The sequence below is a fragment of the Ostrinia furnacalis genome, unplaced genomic scaffold (assembly GCF_004193835.3).
Source record: "Ostrinia furnacalis isolate ACB-3 unplaced genomic scaffold, ASM419383v2 OfSCF1802, whole genome shotgun sequence".
NCBI lineage: Eukaryota > Metazoa > Arthropoda > Insecta > Lepidoptera > Crambidae > Ostrinia > Ostrinia furnacalis.
The window spans coordinates 210760-231637 of record NW_021132041.1 but is presented as its reverse complement, the minus strand read 5'-3'; the positions used below and the strand labels follow the sequence as shown (position 1 = coordinate 231637).

Genomic DNA, 20878 nt, shown 5'->3' with positions numbered 1-20878 from the left:
GAATCATCAATTTTGTCTACCTATTGAAATTTAAATCGTTCGCATCCTTTTAAACGAAGACTAAAAATTAAAATTCATAAAATAAAAATACTCTACTCATGATACATAGTAAATTCCTTAAATAGGAGACAAAACCAATGAGTTAAAATTACATATTAATAGTACCTACATACAATCGTCTTACACCTATTAGAAGAGCACACTGATACAAATAAATAATAAAAAATTAGGTCAGTGGGTCAAATATAGGGGCAGCTGCACGTCACTGAAAGACGATTCTGTTTACTCGGCACCTGGGCTGGAGAACATGAACCCTAGCTTACAGATGCAGATGTAAATGGAGTTATAACTGGAAAAATTTTACATGAAATGTTTAACAGAAATCAGTTAAAAGACACATACATGGAATACCAATAAGGTTGCGGAGGGAAAGCTACCTATTATAAACTAGCGGCCGCCCGCGACTTCGTTCGCGTGGACCTCGTTTTACCCCCGTTAGATATCATGTTGATAGATGGCGTTTCACGGCTCCCCTGAATGAATATTTACGAACGTCATACAGTAGTTTGTCAAGCGCTGTAGATTTTAACCAATGACGATAGGTAGATGGCGCTTTTTGCACGTCTTATTTATTTATTGAAATTTATTTGTCACATATCGTCATAAGTTAGCCTATATGTTCATCTGGGTTATAAACAATAATACTGTAAAGTTTCAACAAAATCCGTTCAGTAGTTTTTGCGTGAAAGAGTAACAAACATCCAGACATCCAGACATCATGACATCCAAACTTTCGCCTTTATATAATATTAGTAGGATTAGTAGCATAGGATATTAAACAATCCAAACTAATATTTACTATTTAGCATTTTCATACAGTAAATATTAGTTTGGATTGTGAAATATTTAAAATAAAAAAAGAATAAAACAAAATAGGGTTTCAAATTACCTATCTTTATCTAATTTATATAGAGGTAAAGTTTGTGTGTTTGTATATTTGTTAAATTGTAAGGGATAATCTCGGGATCTGCTGAACCGATTTTAAAAAATCTTTCACCAATAGAAAGCCACATTATATCTGAGTGTAATAGGTTATATAAAAACCGAAAAATTCTACGCGGGCGAAGCTGCGGGCGGAAAGCTAGTTTATTTATAATTATGTAAGAGCATAATTATTAAAGTCGAAGTCAAACATTCTTTATTTGTGTGGACCTATATTAACGAGAGATTACAAGGCGTCAAATATTTCAAGAAAAAAATTAAAAACTATCATAAAGCTAAATTTTGCTCTGGAGCCTTTACCTACTCTGACAAATCAAGACTTAAGAAGAAACTAATAATAAAACTATTTAACTGTCCTGCAATGAAAAGCTTGATCGGGTACAACACCTCAAGTTATTTTAGAACTTGATTTCATTAAAAGAATCTGAATATCAAATCGCTTAGGTATCTAAAGTCAAACGATTCTGAAATGTCAAGTGGCATAAAGTTGGGACTAATAAATAACCCATTAAGATAGTAGCGCCCTCCTGTCAATGACATACCTGGAACGATAAAGTATTGGACAACTAATAAAAATGCTTTGTCCTAAATGACTGACGGATATCGTAGATACCTGAAAGTTGGAAGGTGTGTTCTTTGTATGACGTAGGCATCCGATTTTCTGAAATGGGGTCATGAAATGAAAAGGGGTGAAAAAAGGGGGCAAAGTTTGTATGGGACAAAGTGATTCTTTGGTTCAATCTACTTGAAATTTTGCTTAACAATTCCTTAATATTGTAATTCATGACAAACGTGTAAAAGGGGTAGAAAGTTATTTTGGGAGTCTTTTGCTTCGAAGTTGATATCAATACAAGATACTTACTGCTTTTGATTTAATTACTTTTTATTTTTACAAGTGTTTGAAAACTCCATGTCAGATTGCAATCAATGTCAAGTGAAATCTCAAATCGAAATGTCTCAATCTCAATGAGGAGGCTCTGCATTTATTCCTAGAATTCCCCTAACACCGTCAAATTACCCTTTCGAATTCAAGACAGTTCAGTTTCCCATCAAAATCTGCTTCGTAATGACTATAAACAAAGCTCAAAGTCAAACTCTAGCGACCTCTGCATAAACTCCCATGAGTGCTCAGAGCGGGTGCCTGCGGCAGGTAACCGCGTGTGATGCTCATAGTGATTTTCGATACAGAGACCCGTACATACGTTATACATAAATTATGGAAACCCAGACCAATACAAACAAATATGTATGCAATTTTAGTATGATATTTTTATTTATTAATAAACAAAAAGACTGAACAAAATTGATGCGTGTACTGATTAATGTAATTAACCACATGCAAAGTTTCGTGAATTGCAACAACTATAATTTATTATCCAAGCTCTAAATAATCGCTACTACGAGTAACTGATCATAAAATGTTTTTCCAATCGCTCAAGCTCCCGAGGACCTACCGATAGGTCGGGTGACGTAATCTTGAAATTCTTTTGGCCGGCGTGGAACTTCCGGAAGGTTGGGTGACGCCACGCCTCTTTGAACCGTGTTTACTTTGGCAGTTATATTTTATATTTATTCGATTCTAAAATATATTACCAAAAATTCTGAAAGTTGTTTTAATTTGTATCACTTGGATATTTTGATTTGTATTAGAAAGTGCTGTGAGTGTGACGCTTGAATGGAAGGAAGTCAACCTAACCTAACCAACTGCGTATTTTTATACTGTGTAGCCGCGAGAGCTCTTTGGCGCGCTGTCTTCGGCGAAGTATTGCGCGCGCAGATTTTGACAGCGCGAAATACCTACTTTAGCAGAAATACCAAGCCTTAACGCACTCACTAGTGAGGACGTTTGAAACTCACACTAAGCCCTCAGAACACCAGAAGTCTACACTGTCCCTAATATAGGATTTATCCTTCTTCCTGAAGAGATAAACACCCGTATTCACAAAAATTACAATGAGGTCTTACAGTGCGCGTGGACGCAAATTGTCCCAAAAACCTGTTCATAGACAATACTTGAGTGGCGGAGTGACACACACGAACCAGCCATAGGACGTCCACTGCTGAACATAGGCCTCCCCCAATGCTTTCCATGTTACCCGGTTGGTAGCGGCTTGCGTCCAGCGCTTTTTTGCTACCTTTATGATGTCGTCGGTCCACCTTGTGGGTGGACGTCCCACGCTGCGTTTTCCGGTACGCGGCCTCCACTCCAGAACCTTGCCGCCCCATCGGCCGTCAGTTCTGCATACTATGTGCCCTGCCCATTGCTTCTTCAGCTTGCTAATCCGTCGGGCTATGTCAGCGACTTTAGTTTGTGAATATGGGTCTTAAATCGTTATCGTCAGATAAAGCGTTGATGGCTAAAACATTTCACATTACAGGACTGCCAAAATGCCGTGAACCGCACGCTTAACCCGCTTCGTATCTGGAAGCATCAGATTTGCGCCGGTGGGGAACCTGGAAAGGACGCGTGCAAGGGAGACTCAGGGGGCCCGCTGATGTTGACATCTGATGGTCTGCTACACGAGCTGGTCGGGTTAGTGAGCTTTGGGATCGACTACTGCGGGACAGCGGGAGTGCCCGGGGTGTACACAAACATACACTCATACACAATGTGGATAAGGCGGAATATATACCCGTAATGTTCCATTCTAATTTGACCTGTATTCTTCGTGAATATGTAATGGAATAGAGGTAAATAAAAAATTAGCAAATAAACATTATATTTTATTATCCTGTTGAATTTAAAAAGAAAGAGCGTGTTACACGCCTCTTTATTCATTATACCCTAGAAGCGCTTTGAGTTCATCATATACAGGGTGGCCAAAACAGTGAGGTCTAAAAGAAAAATTTAGATTCCTTACATCAAGGTGTACCTAAATCACCCCCATATGTATCATACGATTGTGCTTAGTTTAGGAGATAGAGTTAATTTTGTGATATTTTAAAATTTGATGACCTAGTAGGCTTTAAACATTTTTATCTTTTTTTTGGGTTGACTTTTTTCAAATTTCTTTTTTTCGACAGATTCGTTATTAATTGAAGATGTTTGAAAAAAATAATCATCTTCCTATCTTTGATTCAAGATACAAAAGTTTTGCTAGAAACATTAAAATTATGCTTTTATCAGAACACTATCAAATTTTCAACTTAAAAGTTTAAGTAAAAAAAAGAACTTCCATAGATCCAAAACCATTTTAAAAACTGCGCCGTTTCCTGAACATTCATAATAACACAAAAAAACATGTACTTAATGGGCCACTATTTCCTGTAATCGGTCCACTTAAGTAGTAAGTCGGTGATTCCGTCACATGTTTTTGACTTTCTTAGAGTGAATTAATATTGGGAATCCTCTAAGTTTACATTACGTAGAACTGATTTAGAGCAGTAACTGGACAGAACATGTTTTTATTCTCAACGAGGAAGCTCTTGTCCTTCATCACACCTGGTGGAAACTGATGATTAGGCTGAAGGTGGAAGGGAACTTCAATTACAAAGGAACTATGGCTTCCTACCTCCTACCAAATGATGAGAAAATACTACTGGGACAAACTCAATCTTAGTGTTTTGGTGAATTTTCAAATTTTTTCGTTGGAGTGCCGGAAAAAATCTTAGTCATTATAGTATTAGGGTTTTTTTCAAAATTTTTTACTGATTCCAAACAATTTATACATTACAAACTTATCACTTAATGAAGTAGGAAAACCCACTACAACATACCTACTATGCAAATACTGCTTGAATATTATGATGATTAATTGTATAAGTGGTCATTCCTTGTTGTGCTGCAGTGAAACGCAGACGGGAATCGGACTGTAGGAGATATTTAATAATAATGAATACTTATATTTTTGTTGGTGTGTTAGCGTCAGCTGTTTTCATCGTTCATGGACGTGAGTATTTTTTTGCATTATTTTTACTCATAATTACAACAGAACACTTTCTTTTAAGATAACTTTACTGTGTTTACATACTCGTAGCTATGTGTATTTATTGATACAGATAAGACTGGCAATGTCAAAGAGATAATTATTGATCTTAATTAGTAAAACTCTCAGATCATAGAAGGGAATAGATGTGAAACGGGGGCGTGGCGCGTGTCTCCGCGATATGCCCAGAAACGAACATCGGCCGCGACGCCAGGTTAGTCGCGATTCAGTCGTACTGAGGAAATGTTCTCCGATATTGTTGGATAATGCGTCGTAACGTGCAATAACATAAGTGAAACGAAGAACTACAGGAACAATGAAGTCATTTACCACATGTAAGTATTGCAAATCCATTGGTATTTTGCTTATAAATAAAAAAAACTAAACATTTTTACGAACGAATTCAGTGCCGTGACATTTACTGCGATATCGAAATTAGTGGTGATAAAAATTCAAACACGTTGTACATTGACGATTTAGTTAGCAACCACTTTATGTCATGCGTAACTACTGCGCAATGTATTTTATTTCTTCCGATATCCACTGACGCGTGAAAATACACAGTACGGCCGCATGTGCCGGTCGTAACATAGTGCAGGGCTCGTGTTCTAATACGGTTTCCTATTATCGATAAATAGAAGTAAATTATTATTTTCTATTTTCTAATTTTGAATGAAAAAATCATGAGTTGCTTGCGATTTTTAAGTTTTTACAAAAACAATAACAATAGTAGAAGGGATTAGTAACTGTCAACTATGTAATTACTATAAGAGCTAGTTGAAAGCCTAATATAGGCATTATTTTTGATAAACATAGGCGGTACGAATTTCGCCATAATTAAAAAGTTAATGCGCGATAGTAGTTAATAATAATTACAGTGATCCTGTTATTATTATTAAAGTAAATAATAATATATTACCAATATTGTAAATACTGGTAAAAATCGCAAGTACCTACTTAACCCATGACTTTTCATACAAACTTTGTCAGTCTATAACTTCTATACTCCATCGATAACGACATTGAGCTTTGGTTGGGGTAAATTAATATAAGGTAACTTCATTTAGTCCCAATAATTGATTCTGAGTTTTTCGTCCATACAAAATGGAACTGACTCCTTTATGCAAAAATCGTTAAAGAACATAAACATAACGTATAATAATAAAAAGGTTTTCATACAAGCATTTTTTAAACCAATTTCGAGCCTTGCCCCCAGGATTTAAAGTATCGATATCTTATCGACTCCATTTTATCTTTCTTCTCTCTAATTGCTTTTTTCAAAGTGTGCGTCACGTCACGCGGCCATTGATTGGCCATAAGGCACGCCTTCTGGCCAATCACAGCACTTTTAAGCCGGTTGCACATGTTGTCGTAGACTCTCAGTCGCTTTGTTTTTACACAGTTGAATGTGTGTGTGGGAGCTGTGGTGGGGGAAATGTGGGGACACTGGTTCTCGTTGTAGTTACGCGCGACTTCATATCTATTCTCTTTCTATGATCTGAGGTAAAACTTTAAGACCTACTTGTTTAGTCACAAAGTAGTTTCTTTACTCTTGTGCCTAAGTACCCTGAAAATTAGAGTCTAAATTACCAGACTGACTATGTTTTTTCCTTTGTTGACCTCCATGCTTCAATTAATCTGATAGTCCGCAAAGAAATATAGCTAAAAATACCAGATCATGAAGACACACACCTTGGATGGAAAACGGAAAGGTTTGATAGTTGAAGAAATATTTTTGGGAATTAGACTTTTATAGTACTAGCGACCCGCCCCGGCTTCGCACGGGTGTAATTCTGATATGCATGTATTACACTTTAAACCCTTCCTCTTGAATCACTATCTATAAACATTTACATTGCTATTGCAAATGATCTTTAACACCTAATACTTACGCAAACGGGATATTCGAATGCGATATGAAACTTGGCGCATAATCAACACCTTTATCCTGTTCATACTTTCCGGTTCCTATGATATGATAGGCTGGGCCATAACTTATAATAATAGACAGCAGTAAAGTTGTTTGCAACATAGTAAATAATATAAACATTAAATATCATTTCTAAGCTCTTGTGGGATATGATGCTCAACCACAATAAGGAAGGACCAAGGTCCGATTTACACTATCTTGGTTTGTCTATATATACTTGGCAGGATATAAAACTCCGTCACCGCGATGCAGGTTTGTATGAGCGGCGGAGTGTGCCATAGTGAAGTAGTAACAGCGCCATCTGTTGGTCACTAATTTGTAGTGGCGTCGCCACACTCTGTTCCATTCCTCCTCCAGATAGCTGCTGCTCGGACGCTATATGCGTGGTATCCCATTTCCCATGCTGACAAATCCATGGTTTCGGAAGATCTGTACTTTTAGTAGATCTAGCGCTTAACTGAGTGCCTCGGGTATGGGAGCAGCACGAGAGGGCTGGGATTGACACATTATGACGTGGCAGAGCAACAAAGCTGAAGTCTTGCTGACGTTTGACTTCTACAAAAACACCCTCCGGCGTCGCTCTCATTATCCCATACCTCAGGCACGTTATGTGCTAGAACTATAGTATTGATTAAGTATGTGACGTCAGAATAAAGATTTTAATGACAATCATGCTATATTACTTAAGTTTCTGTGCAATAAATACCCGTGCCATTATTCTGTGCCCGTGCGTAATACAGGGCTTGTCACTAAATGTATAATTGACTATTTAATATTTTTGCGGAAGGAAAATATACTACATACCACACATTAAATGTACGCTGGTAAACCCAGCTGGGTTTATCTCATGCTTGAGATAACGTCTAGTAGTTACTTGCGATTGTTTATTTTTGTATGGGGTTAAAAGTTATCGTAGCCTGCCTTCCTATCCTGGTTTTTAGCTAGGTAAATCTGCTTAAGGGTGAATAAATAAATAAATAAATCTTTGGACAATTTCACACAGCGCCAGCTAACCCCAAAGTAAGCAACTTAATGCTTGTGTTATGGGTGCTAGCTTAACGGATATAGTACTTATATACTTTTTTTTTAAATACATACATATTATACATAGTAACACCCAGACCCGTCACAGAAATTAAAATTCATCATTTCAATTTCTGCCCGGCCGGGAATCGAACCCGGGACCTCTCGGCATAGTAGTCCGTTCTGAACCACTACACCAAACGGCCGAAAATGGTGAATAAGGAGAGAATAATGAGTCATTTGTATTTTTCTGTCAAGTTATTGTAACAAAGTCACGCCACACAATTCATTAGCCACCTAGCAGACTACATACAAATTTTATAGATAGTTGAGTCGACTTCGAATTTGTATGAGAAATCGAGCAATACCAAATCGGTGTAATGTACACGTGCGCATTCCCATACATGTTCATACTGACTAACTGCCCGACCAAACTCTTGGCCTACTAAAAGTCTGTGTGTGTCTGTGTGTCTGAGGTAGGGATGTTGCGGATCCACTTTTTTCCACATCCGCGGATGCGGATGCGGATGCGGATTTTAAGAGGCTCACATCCGCGGATGCGGATGCGGATCTGTACAAAAAACTTAAGTGTTGGCTTAGTAGAGAAAGAAACACAGCCTTATTTATCATTTTTTATTTAATAATAAAGTAGAGAATGAATTACTTTTAGTAATTATTATATAACTTAATAATTAAATTTGAAAAACTGTCTTAAACTACACTTTTAGCTAAATTTTAGTTCATATGACAAATCTAAGATTTTGGATTCAAAATTCAGTTTTACGCAACTCGTAGGAACGGCCCTTATTAAAGAAATTACAAGTTTTTAAATAACTACCTATATAATTACCCAAAACTACTATAATATCATAAGGATAAATCAGCGATGTCAGACAATAATAAACGCCCGACTCAACAAAAAAAATATTGCATAAAATATAACTTACCGGCATCATTTTTTATTTTCTGTAGCTTTTCGTTATTTGCTTTTTCAAACAAAGCAAACTCCTTAGCGTGCATTGATTTCAAATGATTTTGATTTATTAATGACGATGTTGTTCGGCCCTTTCGCGAATATGTTTTGTTACATATTTTACATTGCGATTTCTCCCGGTCGTTGTCCACAGGTTTGAAATACGTCCAAATTTCACTTTGCGTAGGTGTTGGCATAGTTCACTTATCCAAATAGTAAATAAAACTTTACTTAAGGTTCGTAATACGAATGAAGGTATTACGTATTACGTTAAACAATACAGTTAGTTCAGTTCTTAACAAAATCCACAATAAAATCAAACGTACGCTTCAGTTCTTGTCACTTGTCACAACTACTCACTAATTACAACAAAACAATAGCAAGACGCGCCACCGTCACCGATTCACTGAGGTCCAAAAACAAAAATCATTGCTTTCCTATTGGTCAATCAACACATTCGGTTGACGCGCGCCACTCGCCGGGACTGCCCCTTTCTTTCTTGTCGCGACCTGCTACAAATCCGCATCCGCATCAGATCCTCGTCGATTTATGCGGATGCGGATGCGAATGTCAAAATCAATGCGAATGTTCCGCATATGCGGATGCGGATGCGAATATTCGCAACATCCCTAGTCTGAGGCCCAGCGACCTTTTGCTGCTTATGCTAACTTCGAACTCCTATGTTCTTCTGATGAATTTCGTTGCGGGTCCAATGGCAGTTAAACTTTCCCCCGGGACAAACTTGACCTTCACTGGTTGGGTTTTTATTGGCGGTCAAGCTGTAAGATCCTGGCTACACAGGAGTTGCAGCGGTGGGAACTAGAGGTGGGAATAGTCCCGTGCTTTTGTTAACGGGATACTATCTATCACAGAGTCTTCTCTTGGAACTTGCACCAGACCAAATGGAGAAGAAGGTATGTGCGTCCGATACCACGACTGCCCAAGCATGGTGGCGATGCTCGCCAGCCCTACGCGGAATATCGGGGAACTGAAGAAGTATGGTTGCGGATTTGATAAGAAAACGCCTAAGGTTGGTCGAATTGCTTATATCATATTTATAACCGCCTTATTATGAACAAAGAAGTCCCTTTAAGAAGTCAGGCTTATGTGTTTGATAAGATATTTTTGATCAACAATAGACTTTGTATCAGAAAAAAAATTAGTGGACCGCATCGCGGGCGATGGCTTTTTAAGAGTGCGCTAAATGGCGAATATGATCTCGAGTGGCGGCAACCACTAGGCTTCCTACTAGGTGGACCGACGATCTGATGAACATCGCGGGAAGAACCTGGATGCGGGCAGCGTAGGACTGGTCGTTATGGAAAGCCTTGGGGGAGACCTTTGTCCAGCAGTAGACGTCATTTGGCTGAAACGAACGAACAAAATGGCGAATGGCTTTGAATCCCAGGTTTCTGGTCAAAGAAACTGAGAAAATGTTAACACATGGATGTAGAATTTTTCCACATTATAAGATCGTCACAATAATTTTAATAATTTTTTATTCCACAAATTAAATTACTAATAGTCCCGTTAGCCCCTCGTACTAAGCTAAATATGCTTGTATCACGAGTGAGCTCACCACAATAGTCGAACGACGGTGGGGACCGAACCCGCGTTCCCCGGATCACGAGTCGGCCAGTGCGACTCCTTCACCGTTCGGCTATCGTGGCTTCTAGTCTGTTGATCTATTCTGGCTATTAGTTAGTTTAATTCGATATTTTCTTTACACTTCAGGTTTGCTGCGATCACAACTGCTACACACCAGAAGGCAACCCGGGAAAGTGCGAAGAAATAAATAATTGCAAACATTTGTCTGATATGGTTAGATCTACAAATAGAAACGATATTGCTTACGCAAGAAACTCCAGGTAAGGAATAAAGTGAGCGACAGTGTAGTGTGCCTAAACTCACAGCAGTCATCATGACTTAGTCTATAAAGTAATATAGGATCTAGCATAATAAAGTGATTCGGAATAGTGCACCTGAAGGGAAAGTACTCTTAAAACTGTAGACAGAAAATATTAGTCAACATTCCTTGAATTTTTGGAAATGTTAGAATACTCTTTCTTTTCAAAAATATTCTATCTACAGTATTAAGAATACTACCCCTTCAGGTGGCATTCAAAATTCCACGCTGTATCTACACTAATATTATAAAGAGGAAAACTTTGTTTGTTTGTTTGGTTGTAATGAATAGGCTCAAAAACTACTGGACCGTTTTTAAAAATTCTTTCTGTTATATACGCGTTAGAGGGAATAGCAATCAAACGACCGTTTAGCGAGTTAGCTCGTTTATTACTGGCGATCGCCGCCGCACGTCGGAGTGAGTGAGTGAACGAACGATAACAATACAGCTCAATCCCTTCTTCTCTATTTTGAAACTCTGTTAACAATAAACAACTTATATTAAAATAATTTCTTATAGTCTATTTTCTTCGTCCTAGGCCTTAATACAGGGCCTGTTGATCGCCCTACTGTTCCATCTCCATCTCCCTCGCCATCCTCTAAGTCTTGGCTCTCGACAGGAGGATCAGTAGGTCGATCAATCGCATCCTCCCCTCGATTAACAATTTCTAAAAGACCATCATTAGCTTCTGCCCAAATCTCATCGCCATCGCCCGGCTCACTCGTGACTTCTACGTCATTAATTTCGCGTAGTGATTTGTCAATTGAACTTTCAATGTCTGTTAACAAAGGTGGTAGCGGTCGCTCCTGCTGCGGCAATGGTGATGACAACCCTGCAGTCGCTATTTCTGTATTACATTCACTATTATTTTGTACATTGTTGGAATTACCTTTGTTTACTTTAATAATTTGATCTAAATGTCTTTTACATGTAGTATTGTAATTTTTAAAATATACTTCAAACAATCTTTGTCCAATAATTTTTTTTATAATAGCCGGTGACCATACTGATTTTCGGGCAACAAACCATTTAGCCATAACAGTCTCATTTAATTCAAAACATCTGCTTTTATTTAATTGTTCATCAGCAGTGCATGTACTGATCATATCATGAATTTCTTTGTTAGGTAGTATTAAGTCTAGGCGACCGCGCAGATCACGGCCCATCATCAACTTGGCCGGTGTAGCCCCCGTGGAGCAGTGAATAGTGTTTCGATAGTCAAACAGAAAACCCGCCAATTTTTCTTGAACTTTAGAATTTGGTAAATTGTTTTCAGACAAAATGCATTTTATCATTTTTTTACAAGTCTTGACCGAGTTTTCTGCTTGGCCGTTACTAGCAGGATGGTACACCGGGGAAGTTATATATTTAATACCGTTACTTTTGCAAAACATTTCAAATTCTAAGGAACAAATTTTTATATCATTATCTGACACAATGACTTTAGGTATACCGAATCTTGAAAAAATATATTTTAGCTTAGAAATAAGCATACCAGTCGAGGTACCGCAATTCATTTGAATGCATTCTAACCATTTGCTAAAAGAATCTATGATTATTAAGTAAACGCATTGTTTTATACTCATGTAATCAATATGAATGCGGTGCCAAGGCCCGGGCGCGCGCGGCCAGGGCGCGGGCGGCGCGCGCGGCGGCGCGGCGCGCAGTCCCGCGCACACGCCGCACGCCCCCACCCACGACTCGATATCGCCGTCGATTCCCGGCCACCACATTCTGCTTCGCGCATTACTTTTACTTTTAACTATGCCAAAATGTGACGAGTGTAACTCTTCTAGCATCCGACTGCGAAACTTACTCGGTATTACGATCCTATGACCTCTAAATAAACATCCATCATTTAATTCTAGATCAGCTTTGCAATTAAAATATGGTGATACGTCATTGCATTTAATTCGTCTCGGCCAGCCACTATTCATATACTTAACGACGGTTTGTAAGGTGCTATCGCTCGCGGTGGCCCGCTGTATCTCGTCAAATGAAACCGGTTTTGCGCCCGCGACTACGTCTAGAAAGAGAAAACATTGGGCGTCCTCTTCCTTGTTTACGTTGTTATCAATAGATAACGGCAGCGGGGCTCGTGAAAAGAAATCTGCAACTAAATTATTTTTACTGCTCACGTATTGTACATTATAGTTGTATGCGGATAGTATAATGGCATAACGTTGTAAACGGGAGGCAGCCGTAACTGAAATACCATTTTTCTTACCAAATATAGAAAGGAGGGGGCGGTGATCCGTTTTCAATATAAACGGTTCTCTGCGGCCATATAAATATTGGTGGAAATGCTTAACTCCAAATATAATAGCCGTCGCCTCCTTCTGTATTTGGCTATAATTTCTTTCGCTGGCCAACAAGGATCGCGAGCCGAACGCGATCGGGCGCTCGCGGCCCTCGGCGTCGACGTGCGCCAGCACCGCGCCGAGCCCGGCCGGGCCCGCGTCCACGCTCAGCACGAGCGGCGCGGCCGGGTCGAAGCCCGCCAGCACCCGCTCCGACGCCAGCTCGCGCTTCACCGCGTCCAGCGCGGCCTGCTCGGCCTCTGTCCAGCGCCACGGCGCGCCCTCCCGTAGTAACTTATGTAACGGGTGCATTAATGCCGATGCATTCGGAATAAAGTTACGGTAATAATTAACTACGCCTAGAAAACGTTTAACTTCAGTCACGTTGGTGGGGATGGGTGCGTCTAATATCGCTGCAACTTTATTCGGGCATGTTTTTAAACCGTTTTTGTCGATAACATACCCTAGGTACGTAACACTCGGTTGGAAAAAAGAACATTTATCCCTCTGTAACTTAAGCCCGGCGTCCTGCAATCTTCTCAGTACTTCCGTTAGCCTGGCCAAGTGAATTTCAGGAGTAGGACCCGTACAACATATGTCATCAAGCCAACAACTTACGCCTTCTATTCCTGACAGCAATGTCTCCATCGTTCGCTGAAAAATTGCCGGAGCATTTGCGAGTCCGTACACTAGGCGCGTATATTTGAATAGGCCCTTGGGCGTATTAATTGTAGTTAAGTGTTGTGATGACTCTTTTATCCTAAATTGATTGTACGCGTTACTTAAATCTAACTTAGAGTAAAATTCACCGCCACTAATTTTTGCAAAAACCTCTTCGATGCGGGGTAAGGGGTATTTATCTATTTTTAAAACCTTATTTAGTGTGCAAGAAAAATCTCCGGCAATTTTTATTTTACCATTTTCTTTAAGCACAGGCACTATAGGTGTAGCGTATTCAGAAAAAGTTACAGGCACTAATATTCCCAATTTTACTAATCTATCCAACTCTGTATAAACTTTTTCCTTAAGGGCGAATGGAATTGAGCGTGGCTTAAAAAACTTCGGCTGTGCATCATCCTTTAAATGTAATTCAATTTCAAATTTATTAAAGCAACCTAACTCATCCTTCCAAACGTCAGGAAATGCATTCAGTAATTGCTGTACCTCACGTTGTTGTTGACAAATAATACTATTGTTATAAGTTGTAAAACAAATATTAAATTTAGACATAAAGTCACGACCCAATAGTCCAGGGCCCCCGTTTTTAATAACATAAAACTTAATATGATTACATTGATTTAAATATGAGACTTTGCCAATAAAATAGCCTAATGGTGTGATTTTATGTCCATTGTAAAAACACATTTTTAAATCTGATGGTTTTAAATTAAATCTTGTAAACATTTTTAAATATAAGTCTTCTGATATAACACTAGAACCTGAACCTGAGTCCAATTCCATAGTGAGATTGATGTTTTCAACTAATATGTCTAGTTTGATAGGATCATAGGCTACGTACCTCGCATTAAACAATTTACATTCTTTACAATTATGTTCATCCGCATCCGGTTCCACGCTCATGTTGTTTAACCGATTCACTCCATCCCGCTGCACTTTACACACTTTCTTTAAATGCCCTTTTTCACCACACACTTGACACCTGTAGTTTTTATAACGACACTTTGACGCATCGTGGTTCTTCAGCCCACACACCGTGCACCTCGTATCGCTGTCGCTCGCAGCCGCTCCACGTCGTCCTTGGCAGCCCCGACGCTCGCTCACGCGGTACACAGGCTCCTCCTTGATGCTCGGCTCCACTCCGACGCTGCTGCGCGCGCGCCTCGCACACTCGGCTTGCTGGGCTATCTCCAGCGCCCTGGCTAGCGTTAGCGAAGCTGAGTCTTGCTCGAACAGGCGATCTCGAACCATACCCGCACCCAGGCCCAATACGAAGCGATCCCGCAATAAGGTATCCAGCGCCGATCCAAACTCGCAGTATACGGCTAGCCCTCTGAGACGTGCCGCCCAGTCCTCGATACTCTCATTTTCGAATCTCGATGCTTCGTAAAAATTTGCCCTATCGGCAAAAGTTGACCTCTTTGGTGTGAAATGATCTTCCAACGCTTTCGTTAGATCTTGATAAGATAATTTTTCAAGCTCTTTCGGATGTACTAGATCCCGCGCTAAACGGTATGACTCGTCAGAAAGATGTGTCAGCAATACCGCACTCTTATTGTCCTCCACTATTTTATTTAGCTTGATAAACTGAGACAGCCGACTATAAAATATTGACCACTCGTGAATTTTGTGGTCAAAAACGCTAATATTTCCAATTAAGCTCGACATGTTCACTTTATTTTGCACTTGAGGGTACCCGTCGCCAGATGTTATATACGCGTTAGAGGGAATAGCAATCAAACGACCGTTTAGCGAGTTAGCTCGTTTATTACTGGCGATCGCCGCCGCACGTCGGAGTGAGTGAGTGAACGAACGATAACAATACAGCTCACTTTCACCATTCGAAAGCTACATTATCCACGAGTAACATAGGCTACATTTTATTTTGAAAAAAAAAAAATGTAGTCCACGCGGGCGAAGACACAGGCGGAAAGCTAGTCTATAATATACTGGCATCTGTACCTTGACTAAATCGTGTTAATTTCTATAGCGGTCGTCCGCGACTTAGTACGCGTACGGGGTGGACTTTCGTAAAATCCGTTCTTAGTGGATGTCTACATCCTATAAGGTACCTACCTGCCCAAAGTTTGTAGGTTTTATAGTTTCTGAGATTTCTTGATTAATCAGTGAGTGGTTTTAATACAGGGTCCTTCTTATTCAGCTGCATTCCGTTAAATGAGGGCATCTATACTACTCTGAACAAGATTTTCTCGTTGTTCATTATATGACAAAAAGGCTGCCAAAGTTATGTCAGAATAAAAGGTTTACAACTCGTGTTAGCCACGAATTTGTTACGAGAACTCCATGAAAAATGCCATAACGTCATAGGTAATCGTTTTTGAGACTTCCTGATTATTCAGTGAGTGGTATTCCCGGGTCACCTTCCAGGTGCCTGACTGGCAAACGCACCGTGTGCTGTGGCCCTCCCCCCGCGGAGGAGCTGTCCAGGGCCAGCGCAGACTGTCCAGACATGACGACGGCGTTCCCGCCGCACATCGACAGCTCATGCTGCGGTGTAGATGCTAACTCTGCCTCGAGGATTTTTGGTGAGTGTAACCTTCTGCCACTTCTATGCTACTAGTTTATGAACTGAAGCAATTTTAGTCAATCATTTATCACTTTACTAGCTTTTGTCCGCGGCTTCACCCGCGTGAAATTTAGTTTGACACATATCGTCATAAATTATAGCCTATATGTTATTCTGGGTTATAAACAATGATACTGTAAAGTTTCATCCAAATCCGCTTAGTAGTTTTTGCGTGAAAGAGTAACAAACATCCAGACATGCATACAAACTTTCGCATTTATAATATTACAAGTAGGATTGCATCCTTCATGAACTTAAAATTAAATTGGAACATCATGCGTTTTTATTGTATTAAAACCTTAATCGCTGAAGGCATGACCTAAGGGAAAGTGTCACAAGTTCTGAAATTTCAGGACTTTGGTAGAAGACGGCCTATACAGTAGACAGTTCAGTATCCCATAACCTTGATAGCGATTGCATGCCTGTCCCATGACAAAAATAATTTCAAAATTAAACAGGTATTCTCAAGATTCTCAAAGAAATGATTGTTGTAGGTGGTAACGATACTGCCATAGACGAGTACCCTTGGATGGCGCTCCTCGAGTACAAAAGGAAGGACAATGGCCTGATCAAGACGTACTGCGGCGGAGCTCTCATCAGCAACCGATACGTGGTCACCGCCGCCCATTGTATCAAAGGGAAGGGTGCTTGGCCACCGTAAGATCTTTTCTTATCTCAAAAACAATTAAAAGTCTTAAACTTTGTTAATACGGATGCAACGCTAAAGCTTCGGCCAAACCAACGCGTGCAACTCGCGTCGGCGATGGCGATCACTGCGCTTGCATAGATCGCCGCGACCAATGACAGGACGTGTTGATGTCAATTCATCGCTATAAATTCATACACGACATCATAGATGGAGTTGTGTAAAGCAATCGTAATCATTTGACAGTTCATAACGTACGATAAAGTCAGTTAAACAAAGCGTTTGACAGAATAATCGTACGTTATGAACTGTCAAATGATTACGATTGCTTTATTACACAATTCCACCTCTGCTCGCCATCGCGCACGCAGGCTGCGCGCGTTAATTTGCCTGAACCTTCACAGATTGCAGGACATTGCCAACTGTGCACTAGACATAGATACAAAATAATTCCGAAATCGAAATTGTAAGATACTATTACCACAAATTACTTAGTAAACTTGCACTAAATAGTGATACATCTATTTTTGCCAAGAGATAATAAAAAACATTAACATTACTTTGCAGTATAAACGTCCGTCTAGGGGAGTACGACACCAGCTCTGAACGTGACTGCGTGGATTCCGACTGCGCGGATCCGGTCGTCACCATCGGCATCGAAGACATCATCACACACCCAGAGTACAATGCTGATAACAGCCGGCACGATATTGCTCTAATTAGGCTAGCTAGTCCTGCACCTTATACAGGTAAACTGCTTATCACTTTATTAATTCTATTTACCAATAGTTTCAAGTTTCTTAAAGCGCTTAAGTAGCAGGAAGGCGCTGGATGCGGTCAGCTAAGTATCGATCGGTCATTATGGAAATCATTGAGAGAGGTCTATATACAGCAGTGGACGTCCTAATAGGCTGAAATGATGATGATGATGATGGTGGTGAAGGCACTTAAGCTATTCTGTAGGTTGATATTGTAATACAGAGGCTTTACACGGCTTGTCAAAATTGGTTTCTGTAGAAATAAAATCAACCAGTTCAACCTCATACGTGCTCATACCTATCTACTACAGCCATCTAGTAGACTTGATCGTCACTTCTTGGCAACACTCTTGTGTGTGAGTGGAGTAGTGCCGACAGTCAACTTTTTTGCCAAATAAAATAATAAAGAACCATTGGATTACCTGCTGAATCTTAACTCCAAAACGATTGTATGATACTTGCAACAACATTTCGTGTTAAAAGTATCAGTGGCTAATAAACAGTGTCAATCATTTGATAATTTTGACAGGGGAACCAATCTAGTTTCCTACTCGTAGTATAGCCCAAAACTAAGCATGACTTATGATATAATATGAAATGTACCTATTTAAATTTAATTTCGCAGACTTCATTCGTCCAATATGTCTGCCTGCCTCGGACATCTCGAGTCAAGACCCAGCTGATCTGGAAGCGTACGTAGCTGGATGGGGAAAGGTGAACATGACCACCAAGAGTACGATCAAGCAAGACCTCAAAGTACCGATTATTAAGACAGAGGTATGATGAAAATATCTTTATTACTGATAACTATGTAACTTTGTAATATTGGCCACAGTTCTAGCTACCCATTTCCGTTTTTTTCTCTCGCTGTCATCAAATGGTGATTCTTTGCGATAGAACGAGACGACTTGGCCGAAAATGGGTTGCTGGAACTGTGGCCGATAGTACAGTATAGCTAACCGCAAAATGACAGCTCAATGTTTTGAGGTAGATTAATGTGCTGATGCGTGATTGTCAATTCTTGAGAAGATCATGCGTCGTATTCTAATTGCATTTTGGAGCGAAAATTATTAGTTTTTCATTCCTTAATGATACCGAAAATGTCTAAAACCGATACCGCATCCGAACGCATAAAGTCGCAAAATCGCGATGGCTGCATCGAATAGTCGCAAAATCGCCGATCGCCGATGCTAAAAGTACAGATAGATCGTTTCATCCACGAAGACGCACCCCACATAACGCTCGGATTGCTCGGATCAAACTCCAGCACACCGCGCTTCCCTCGACCAAAAATTGGTGGGGCGCGTCTTCGTGGATGAAACGATCTATACCGTGTTTCTAACTTTTTCACAGGATTGTCAAAAGAGCTTCACCTCGCGCCTATCCAAACCACCGACACTCTGGAGCTATCAGCTCTGCGCCGGCGGCGAGGCGGGGAAAGACACCTGCAACGGCGACTCCGGCGGCCCCCTGATGCTGAGCACCGGGACCCGGCACGAGCTGGTGGGCGTGGTCAGCTTCGGGCTCGTGAACTGCGGCACGGAGGGCCTGCCCGGGGTCTACACTAGCGTCTATCCGTACTCCGCGTGGATACGGAGGCACTTGCGGCCCTAGTTCATTTAGACTTGTCATGTACAAATAAATAAGTATTATGAGCTTCGAATTTTCTTTTGTCTATTACCATCAGATCGCTGTCGAGTGGTCTGCATTAAGAAACCTATTACTTCAGCCACAAAAGACTGAAAGAATCTGTTCTTTAGATAGAAGACAAGCTGCATAGTAACTGTCTGCATGGAACGGACACGTAGATACGTCATCTACTTTCTTACTCCTGCAACGGCGACTCCGGCGGCCCCCTGATGCTGAGCACCGGGACCCGGCACGAGCTGGTGGGCGTGGTCAGCTTCGGCCCTAGTTCATTTAGAACTGCTATTAACCGCCTGGAGTCGCACGATTAGGAGGGCCGACCCCAAATAAAATGGGAATGGGCCTGGCAAAGAAGAAGAATTATTAAAATAATGAAACTTATGTATTGTGTTTCATTTTTTTTTATTGTGAACGAAAGAACTGATGTCCTGATTTAGCTAGATTAGATTAGGTAGACTCCACCTGAGAAATCATTTACTCCACCTATCGCCCGTTCATATTTGTGTGAATTTTCATTTTTAATAAAACATAAATCCGGACTAAGTAAAAGATGAAAGTTTTTTAATAATAATAATACTCGTATTCCAACATGAAAATGGAATGGCTTTGTTATTAACATACAATTTATTCATGTGACATATTCGAACAACAGCAAATAAAGCGAAAGACGAAGCGATATCGTAATTTAATTCTAATAGGTAAACCCCGGAAAAAGAACACACTCGGTGTGACTCAGTGTTTTCTTATGATTTTCCTTTAAAATTGTTGTTAATTGTGTAATCGAAATAGAAAATAGTAAATATTTAGATACTTTTTCCTTTTGTGAAATAATATTAATCAAATGCTTTATAAACAGTTATTGACTGATTAACTCAAAACCTGTTTTCATAATATTGTTCTAAATTATAATACTTTTGAATTTGATATCACTAATTTTAAATTCGTAAAACGCATGAAATTTTTACGTGGTGTCATCGTAAAAATAAGAATCAATGTATTTTATTACGAAATCTTTGAAGCAAAGACAGTTTGAATTGGGAGAAAATACTGCACGGATCCCCAAGCAACCCGTTACTCGATATAGCAGGGAAATAAATACCAATAAACAAAAAAAATCTTATAACCGCGGCTTCGTTCAAGCAAATGACGGTATGTCTCGGAGAAACATAAAATACACGGAAGTTGAAGGTAATTTACCTAAAGTTCGAGCAAACTATACAAATACAAAATAGTCGGAAACTAAAAAGGGTGAAAACTATACATAATACAAATAAATATTATTATAAATGTATATCTATCTACTTTACTAACAAGCACACACGCACACACCTCTTTAGCCATGGATAAAGTATATAAGGTAATCCATTCAAAAAACATAGTCTGTGCATTAAACTAATGGTGATTGTAATGTTATTCTTGAAAACATGTAATCTGACCTGACTCACAACAGTTAAGAACCATTTAAAGGATACGTCATTTTAGTAGGGCGACTGTCCGTTCCG

The 20878-nt window shown here is 39.8% G+C and overlaps 2 protein-coding genes across 4 annotated transcripts; one reads left to right on the top strand and one right to left on the bottom strand.

Annotated features, from left to right (window-relative positions):
- Positions 1-4760: 4760 nt before the first annotated feature.
- On the top strand, positions 4761-19767 carry LOC114353727 (phenoloxidase-activating enzyme-like). Of its 3 annotated transcripts, none has more exons than XM_028305809.1 (9): positions 4761-4892; positions 9727-9884; positions 10589-10722; positions 16127-16284; positions 16820-16982; positions 17539-17720; positions 18355-18506; positions 19083-19348; positions 19650-19767. In XM_028305809.1, exons 1-8 carry the CDS (start codon positions 4835-4837, stop codon positions 19341-19343), a joined length of 1266 nt encoding a protein of 421 aa, XP_028161610.1. In that variant the 5' UTR covers positions 4761-4834; the 3' UTR covers positions 19344-19348; positions 19650-19767. The 3 variants fall into 3 exon arrangements, with proteins under 3 accessions (XP_028161610.1, XP_028161609.1, XP_028161608.1); XM_028305807.1 differs by having other exon boundaries at positions 4796-4892; positions 19083-19343; positions 19645-19741; XM_028305808.1 differs by lacking the exon at positions 19650-19767 and having other exon boundaries at positions 19083-19384.
- Positions 11084-15567, bottom strand: LOC114353728 (uncharacterized). The gene is made up of 2 exons (XM_028305810.1): positions 14580-15567; positions 11084-11237 (listed from the first exon to the last, which is right to left on the bottom strand). The coding sequence occupies exons 1-2, from the start codon at positions 15404-15406 to the stop codon at positions 11225-11227; spliced, it is 840 nt and encodes a 279-aa protein (XP_028161611.1). The 5' UTR covers positions 15407-15567; the 3' UTR covers positions 11084-11224.
- Positions 19768-20878: the final 1111 nt, after the last annotated feature.